Here is an 8,723-nt window from a genome sequence, read left to right on the forward strand (position 1 = left end):
TCTACAGGAATCTCACGAGCTTGCCCATAGAGTCAGGCATCGCAGTTTGTCAGTCACGATTACAGTTGGTATCATTTCCCTGGCTTTTCTGCAGACTCAGGTCCAGTGGTAACATGCTGTGTTCACAACTGCGACGCCGTTTCACGGTTCTGCTGTCAGTAACACATGCTATGACGCCAATCAGTCAACTTGTTCAGTCGTTACCACGGCTGCGTTTACTTCATCCTCGTAAGGACGTAAGCTCAGTTTAAGAGAGAGAGAGCAGCTTGTTAATTGGATCAGTCCTCACGGTAGATGAATCACAAACCTAAAAAAAGTCAAATGATTTTCGTAGAGACTGGCATGTTGTAAGATCTATAACAGCCTACTAGTACATGTGTACTATGGAGCGTCGGTAACTTTACAAAGGCCCTTTTCTTCTACGGTTCCTATTATACAACAGAGGTACAGTTTGACATATACACCAGTAAGCGGAAAGAACGGGAAGGGCGTTAACATCCTGATGGTAAAAGGAGTAAAGAAAGCATATGCAACAAAAATGGGGCAGCTCTATGAACTGAGACGGGATCAATCATTCATGGTTTAAACATGAGCAAGGGGCACCAGCGACCAAAATGTATATACGAACTGACAGCCCTGTTACCCTATACCTCGTGTAGTCCGCAAGAAAATTCTTGTCAATACCCGAACCCTTGGGAGGGAATCTGAAATTTGGCAAGAGTGTCGATGAGCATTCATAAATGATCCTCAACAGAAACTGCATTTTCGTGAAAACGATAAGCAGATGATATAGATGGAGAAAGTGGTGTCAGATCTTCTCATTTGACTATTGCTACTGCTATCCCAGTCATTGATTTGATTTGGTAGGTAATCAGGGTCTGTAAAGCGCGTTATGGCAATAATGCACGCCCGGACGGGCACTCAATCAGGCATCTAAAGAGAGAAAGCCAGCCTGACCCAGTTTCAAGCGCATTACCAAATCACCATCCGATTTCCTATCAGCTGATGTAGGCACATATAGCACACAGTTCAGTGCACAACTGTACTATGCAGCACATTTAGATGATTTGACATAAATAAACCCTAATAAAGCCAATGACATTCAAGGAAATGGAGTAGGCCAACGTGTCCTTTCAAAATGTGTGCCTGTTCTGCAACTACCGAATAAGGAAGTAAATTCTTCTAGATAAACAATAAAAACTCAGAATTCTCTACTCAGTATCAAGCCACAAACTCATTAGTGAAAGTTGTGCTATGCTAGCTTCCATAGCAAGTGTCATCATAAGACGAAATGATGAAAAAAAAATGCATAGTCATCGATTCGTAAATAGAAAAATATAATTGAAAATGGGGTTGGAATGAAATTAATACCTTCAGTAACCAAAGTCGGAGGACGTACCAGACAACTTCACAAAATACAGCAGCTATTATGGTCCCTGATAAATGTACAATTACCAGTATGATTAGAAATGTGCAGATCAATGTTTCTTTATGCAATTGCTAATATGGTCATCAGATGATTATCTGATGAGATGAAATATTAGACAAATTATATGCCTACATTACTCCTTAGCACCCTCTTGGCTGCTACTCAGCTACACAAGTCTGATGAGTCCCAAATCACATTATAAACTATAAAAAGATTCATTAAAAAAGTTAAGCAAACTGTCAAACAAAAAGCACAAGCATACTTCTTTGGATCTTGATACTGTGTTAATGCCTCCAGGAATTGGTTCCAAAAAGGCCCAGTCTCCTGAAGACTGACATTCTCTGGTCCACCAAGGTAAGCTTGGACAATGAATTCGTAGCTTTGCTCCCTGAATGCGCACGGCTCTTAGTAAATTTCACATATGCACTAGGGTGAATCTAGTTTTTCATAGGATTCAGTCATACAGCTAACCTTCCTTCGTATTGAGACAACCATCCCAAGTAAGATGCACCAAAATACATTGATGCAAAAGGATTGTAGAGGTCATCCACAGAGATCACTGTATATGCCCTGTAGCGACAATCCCTGTGCATCCAAAGGGGAACTACGGGTAATTTTCCATATAAATTATGAACATACAATAAAAAACCAGAGCAGTGGCAACTTTGCTTCAAATACCCAGCCAAGTATTCCTAGTGCTTAGTTAATTATTTAGTTAATCTGCTGAATAATACTATTATCTGACTTTTGAACTTATTTCTTATATGAAATATTATACTTCGATCACTGCACACATACTTATGGGGGGCATGGGACTATACAGGCTAGAACTGAATTTCAACTACTTATGACAATGAAACGCTTGGCAAAAGAAAAGGGGACTGGTACTGCAAAAGTGAGTATCTAGTTTGTTGGGATGAACAATACTATTCAAAATGAGAAGCTCCTAATGAAATCCAAGTTAGCTCACCATAGATTTTTAGATGAAACTGTAACATTCAGATGAGAAGTTCCTACTGAAATCAAAATTACATCACCATATTTTTTTAGAATTTCACAAGTTCATGGCTAGTGAAAGTGTACAGTAAATACAGCATCACACTTGCCTGGAAAGCCATGCAGCAGTAGGGTAGTCTATTCCCATCAATCCAGTTCGGGTACTTACTCCATGGACAAAGCGCATACTGCAGACCTCTGCAAGTGCTGCAAGAGCTTCCTGTGCAGATTCCGATAGGAAATAGAGAATTTAATCTGTATTAATTTGCAATACAGGAGTCCAGAAAACTAACTATAAGAAATTCTAACAATATATTTACTGTTATTGGGACACAGTGCTTTAAAAATCAGTCACTGTTATTTTATCAGTCATCCCACCTAGTTTTTATACATTGGTTCGTATCACTGGATTTTTCAACTCAAATAATTTTATTCATCAGTTTTACAGGGAGATACAAGCTAAGGTGATTGACATGTGCATATAAGGACATTTGCATAGCTTTTAAACCTTATAGGATAAAAAATGAAGATATTCTGGCAAATAACAACCAAATGCAATAGTATCCACTATACAATAATGTTGTATGAACTGGATACTCATGCTTGAATACTGTAAGTTTAGGCCTTCAACTTAAAATGATTCGAAGAAAAGAAAAAAGAAATAAGAGCTAAATTATGCTGAATGGTTTGGTTGAAAAAACACGTTCATATTTCACTACATTACAAATTTACAACAAATAAGACATGCTATAAGAGGTGATATCTTTTATAAAATTAGATATACGACACACACTATCTGCTAAAATGGCCTGCTATGGCTTTTCAATAAAAAACTTACTGGTTTTACTCCTCTTGTGCTCAAATGGCGTGATATGGTTATTTCAGCAACAGCCTGAAATCATAATTCAAAATTGGAGAAGTCTGTGACAAAGGGAAAACTTAAGTATTGGTGGCAAATCCAACATTGAGATAATATATATTAGTGTTCTTGTTGAATAAACAATAGGTGATGGCACTTAAATAAACATTAAAAATTGCTCCTCTGAAGACTATTTGGTCATGGCACTTGGAATCACATGAAAGAAAAGTACATAGAAAGCAAATGTTGAGGTTTTTCAGTTTTCACCTTTTTCAGACTAGTAAATAAACTATTGTTAGGATGAACTGAAGACATAATGAGGTAACGGCTGTGAACTATCATAGATTCATAATAAGTGAATAAAAAACTACTAGTGAACAACTGTGCCTATGTTGTAATATGAGCTATGCAAGACCATACAATATTCTGTTACATGGCATCCACATGAAAGGTTATGTTATTGATATCAAGGTCATTAACTACTAGGTCAAGAGTATTCTGTAGTTGAGTATGGCGCTGTGGTCTCCCAACTATCCAGATTTTACAAATCCTGAAGCTGTATGGTTAGCTTTACTTCAAAAGGCGGTGCAGCACCGCCTTGCTTGGCGCCTATGCATTCTGTCAGTGATTTTGCACCTTTATAAGAAAGTGAGACAAAAATAGAAATGGAGAAAGATGACTTTTGGTCATGGAACTCATAGGTGCATGATAAATGACAAATTAGTTGTAATATTTTATATTCCTTTATTTAACAAATTCCAACTGAGCTGAAAAGAATACAACAGCTGCCTAGAATGCCTGGGCACTAGGTGGAATCTGACAGCCTGCCTAGCAACTAGCGATTTTTGAAACATTGATTGTTAGTAGCGTAATCAAAAGAAGCTGTGCAGGAGTTGGTAGTTGCAACCCTCAACTGGCATGGAAGCTCTACTCCCAAGAGTTTTTTTTCTTTTCTTTTCGGATAAAAAAAGGGGGAAATGTATGTACAAGCAGAAGGCTGTAACTCTATGCAAAAACATATGCTATTTATAGAAGAACATATGATACCTTCACCTCCACGCGAGAAAGGTAAGGCCTGTGCTTTGCATCATGGGAGAATCGTACATTTCCACGTCTCTCACCAGATTTTATCCACTCCTTATATACATCCGGATGTTTCCACATTGCATCCATATCAGCCTCTGATACCTTGGAATCCCAATATATCAACTGTGCTTCTGACTCAAAAATCATGTCAAGTTATAAGCTGTTCTTTTTGAAGTGGGGTGCATCTCAGTCAAGAAAATATAGAAAATATAAATAGCAAAAAAAAGCAAAATCTAACCTGCGCTTGACAAATTTTCTAGGTCAGGAGTAAGCACGTGGCAAATCTCTGGTTGTCTGCAAAAAAAAAAAAAAAAAAAAAGGTGAGAAACAGTATTTCAACTGGGGCAAACTTCCAAAGGAAATGTATGAAAGTGCACAGATGAATTTGAGGTATAAGTTCAAACTTCAAAAAGAAAACATAGCTTTATCTGCAAAAGAACAGGATCTGGACTTTAATTTGCTGTGTAGTTTCTATTGTGTTGACCTGAATGAATATGTAATGAGATGTAGGGAGTTTTATGGCCATAAAGGAAGATTTTAGATGGCATACAGTCCATGTAGAATGGAGCCTGATGTTCTGAATATGTTAGTAGTCACCATACGGTCATCGCGAAAACAGAAGTTGCTTCTTACAAAACTACTTAGTTCATTAGATTAATACTTTAGCATGTCAGATGAACAGAAATGATCTTGATGTCTAGTTAGATAGCAGCATTAATGCTTAAGTGCAATTGTTTTTTATGAACTCAAATATTATAATAGTTTGAACTTGGACATGAATCCTACTGCACTCTTAATTCTTAAACCCTGTCAACCATGTCAGATTTTTGCTTAGGCCCCAGCTATGTTGGATGATCGAGGGATCTTCTCCCAGCTTGAGTTTACTAATCTCATAATAAATCAAACTCTGTAAAACAGGTCCTCCTCCTCCACATGCCACAAGTGCTAAGAGAAATAAATTTAGTTAAGGAACATTACTGAAAACCATAAGTGAGTTAGATACGTGATATAGAACTAAAGTATTAAGAAAGAAACCTCATAGACAACAAGTTCTCTTTCACATAAAGATAACGCTGGAAGATAGGGGAAGTTGATTTGTGAGCAGCCTTCTTTTTGCCACCCTTATATGCTCTAACAACAAATTCTTCAGTTCTTTGTCTGCAGCATTTTGTAATATAATTGTTTATTAACTGCTGAAATATCAGTAAAACATACAGTTCCAAGTAAAAATACATACTTGTCATCACAAGAGAAGAGCCATTTTGCATAAGCAGCACCAAAGTAGACATTTACAAGAGGCCAGTACAGCAAATTAGTATTATCTTCAATGTCATAACTCTTGTAACCTAGTTCCCTTGAAAACATGGAAAATGATAAATGTCGCTTCAGAACATAGAAGACAAAGATAGTTGCTAAATTGTGCTAATAAAGGTTTTATGATTACCTTCCAAGCCATTGAGCAACTTCAGGTGCCACCTGCATTATACCAACCTTGGTTTCTTTAGTCTTACGATCATAGGTATCTACAAAGAGTCTCCTTCCACTTGCAATTTCAGCAAGTGCGCTTATCATATACTGCACGAGAAGCAAGACCATACTCAGCAAGTCCACAGTGATACCTACCGATAACAAGATTGGTGAACATATCACCACTTTGCCTCACATTATTTGTTTAGTATTATCTTCAGACTCTAGAGAACCATCACAGCATCATGACAATAAGTTAACATGAAGCTGTACTCACTGTTGGACGTGAGACTACAGAGAAAAAAGGGAAGTGCAACTACTTGTTGAACATAGAGAAATAGAACTAATACTGCATACCGGATCTAGCTGAGATTTGAAATGTCTATGAACGGTAATTGCCGCCACTGCCTGAAAGAATCAATGGATGCACACAAGAATCAATTCAAAGCCACAGCTGCATAAACAACAGACAGAACGTAGAATATAGAAGAACCTTTACTGTCTATTTTCATAGCTTAGTGCCTTAGCAAACTTAATTCAAGTAGATTTGCAATAAATACTCCTAACTAGTGATTTAATCGGTCACCACTTTGTTAAATATAGCAAAATACTACAATATGGCTGGCAACTCAATGTACAATGTTGATAGTTTCTTTATGCTCGGCAAACTTGAGTGGAATTTCGGTGGCTGATACTGATAGCCTTCTTGAGGAATTTTGAGTGCCATTACACAATTGCAATTATTGGTTTTGGTCAAATGAACCAAGTAACAAACAGATACAGACTTGAAATGTTGAAAAGGCGGAATAACATGTTGGAAAGTGGTCATTTATTTAGCAGGTTTCAGTGTGATTCCATTATTCTAGAGCTATTACTATCAATATCATGGAATTCACAGACTACTCACCATCATTTCAGTTTGTGTAAGATATGCCTCACCATCAGGGTCCCGTGATAGATGAACTTTCTGTCCTTGCTCTTCCCCAGCATCATTCCACTCTTTACTTACAATAGGATCCTGCCACATTAATTTCATATCCTCTAGATCCAAGCAATCGTCCCAGTATTTGAAGCTTATAGCCATTTTGTACTTATCAGTAGTTCTTTGTTTTCTTCGCTGTTGGGAAGAAAAACAGAAGAGACAACGAAATTTAGATGAGATATGGTCTTACTTCATTTAGGAAAAGTGAAACAACAAAACCCCATGCCCCAATCTGCATTATGTTCTGGACTTACATATAAGGTGAAAAAGAGTTTTACATGGGTGGGAAGTTGTACATAAAAAGAATATCGAATCATTTCATCAACAGATATCCAGCGCAATCACGTTTCTCCAGGAAAAAAAAAAATGCATTCACTTGCAGATGAAAACACTCGTTGGCATCATCCAACAAACATATAAAAAAAAACGTAAACCAAGCAATTAACAGTTAGGAAACACAGAGATAATGGAGAAGCACAAATGATACCGAAATTTCAACTCATCCTTATGGAATAAAAACATGCAGAATTAGCAAGGCACGCCGAAACCGGAACAATTAGAGGGAGCAGGGCTACACGCTAAATTTGGGCTACCTTTGCAACAAGGTTCTAGGTCTCCCGCTATAGCTGCCGCTATCTCCAAATATAGTTGTTTGCAGAGGACAAGGCTACTTGCTTTTATGTACAATTTAGCCGCTATAGCCCAATTTAGCCTGCTATTAGCTGTTTGAAAAGGGTAACCGCTAAATGTCTTAGCCTGCTATTTAAAACATGGTTTGCAAACACAAAGCTAGCTATGGTATACTGGTCGGCCTCCTAAATTTGAATTGGTGATGTAATTGGCCAAAACAAAAGGAGTGGACATGCACATGACACCTAATAATCAATGACTCAGACCGCAAGAGAACATTCAGCACCAAGCCTTCGCCACAGAGACGCAGACCCCAATCCAGCACCGACGCACGCACAACGCAACAGTATACCCAAAAAAACACTGAAACTATGAGAACCGCACGAAGTGCGAATGGAGCGGACACCCAACGACAGCATCACGCGGCCGTACCCGCCGCGCTTCAGCGTCACGCACACGCCGAACAGTGAGACCATCAGAACATCAGTGGCATGCCCTCCGCTGCTCCGCATTGGCACTGGCACCACCAAACAAAAGGAACGCGCAGGCAGCAAGCATCCCCTGCAACAGCGCGCCTCGCGACCTAATGTAACCGAAACAAAATCTATACACGAACTCCCCCGAAGAAAATGGTAGAGGATTCGAACATGCACCTCGCTCCCTCTCTAGCTAGATCGACTTTGAAGCGAACGGTAAATAAGATCGAGGCGTCGAGGGGATGTCGCGAATCGAGCTCACCGGTGCGCAGGCGGGGGGCCGGGAGGCGATTGGGGAGCCCCCGCCTCGGGTGTCTTCAGGAGCTCGAATTCGACGGGGATTCGGGAGGCGGAGGGAGAGAGGGAGAGAGGCGCGTGAATGAATTGGAAGAAGAGGGGGAGGGGATGGGTGGCGAGCGGGACGTTTAAATGTGGGGTCGGGGTGCGGGGACACGTGGCGGGCAGCAGCGATTCAGCGCATCGGCTTCGCGAATGGGGCGCAACCGCTTTCCTTCGGAGGGAAGCGAAGGCGTTGGGCCATCTGATCGCTCCAGTGAACAGTGATGATCACTTGGACAGCACGACCTATCACGTCCAAGCGACGTTGGATCCTCCACAGCTGAAACATCAACAAAAGCGTGGCCCAGCCTGCGGTGCTGGTGCTGCATTGGCGCATGTGCAGCCTGGCTTGCCTTCGTAGTTTGGCAACATACGTTGTTCGTTGGAGGCTGCAAATGATAGATCTCGGCCTGCTGCGATTTCTATGGGGATGTGTAATATGACATGATCACTTGATCA

At 39.9% G+C, this 8,723-nt stretch overlaps 1 protein-coding gene across 2 annotated transcripts; it reads right to left on the reverse strand.

Moving 5' to 3' along the window:
* Nucleotides 1-297: 297 nt before the first annotated feature.
* Nucleotides 298-8,321, reverse strand: LOC136471186 (uncharacterized). 2 transcript variants are annotated; one of them, XM_066468926.1, is made up of 14 exons: nt 8,188-8,321; nt 6,745-6,954; nt 6,195-6,245; nt 5,815-5,945; nt 5,608-5,724; nt 5,406-5,528; nt 4,609-4,664; nt 4,332-4,501; nt 3,264-3,317; nt 2,536-2,645; nt 1,901-2,014; nt 1,692-1,817; nt 1,372-1,436; nt 298-704 (listed from the first exon to the last, which is right to left on the reverse strand). In XM_066468926.1, the coding sequence occupies exons 2-13, from the start codon at nt 6,919-6,921 to the stop codon at nt 1,409-1,411; spliced, it is 1,257 nt and encodes a 418-aa protein (XP_066325023.1). In that variant the 5' UTR covers nt 6,922-6,954; nt 8,188-8,321; the 3' UTR covers nt 298-704; nt 1,372-1,408. The 2 variants fall into 2 exon arrangements, with proteins under 2 accessions (XP_066325023.1, XP_066325024.1); XM_066468927.1 differs by lacking the exon at nt 8,188-8,321 and adding an exon at nt 7,413-8,112.
* Between the last annotated feature and the right edge of the window lie 402 nt (nt 8,322-8,723).

The sequence above is a fragment of the Miscanthus floridulus genome, chromosome 8, assembly GCF_019320115.1.
Source record: "Miscanthus floridulus cultivar M001 chromosome 8, ASM1932011v1, whole genome shotgun sequence".
Taxonomy (NCBI): domain Eukaryota; kingdom Viridiplantae; phylum Streptophyta; class Magnoliopsida; order Poales; family Poaceae; genus Miscanthus; species Miscanthus floridulus.

Excerpts from the sequence above, each read along its gene's own strand:
- LOC136471186 (XM_066468926.1), bottom strand. The coding sequence starts at position 6,921 with ATGGCTATAAGCTTCAAATACTGGGACGATTGCTTGGATCTAGAGGAT. Across the intron at positions 5,946-6,194 it reads TCAAATCTCAGCTAGATCCG|TATATGATAAGCGCACTTGC; the intron begins GTATGCAGTATT and ends CTTCTCGTGCAG. Across the intron at positions 3,318-4,331 it reads TTTCTCGCGTGGAGGTGAAG|GCTGTTGCTGAAATAACCAT; the intron begins GTATCATATGTT and ends TTATGATTTCAG.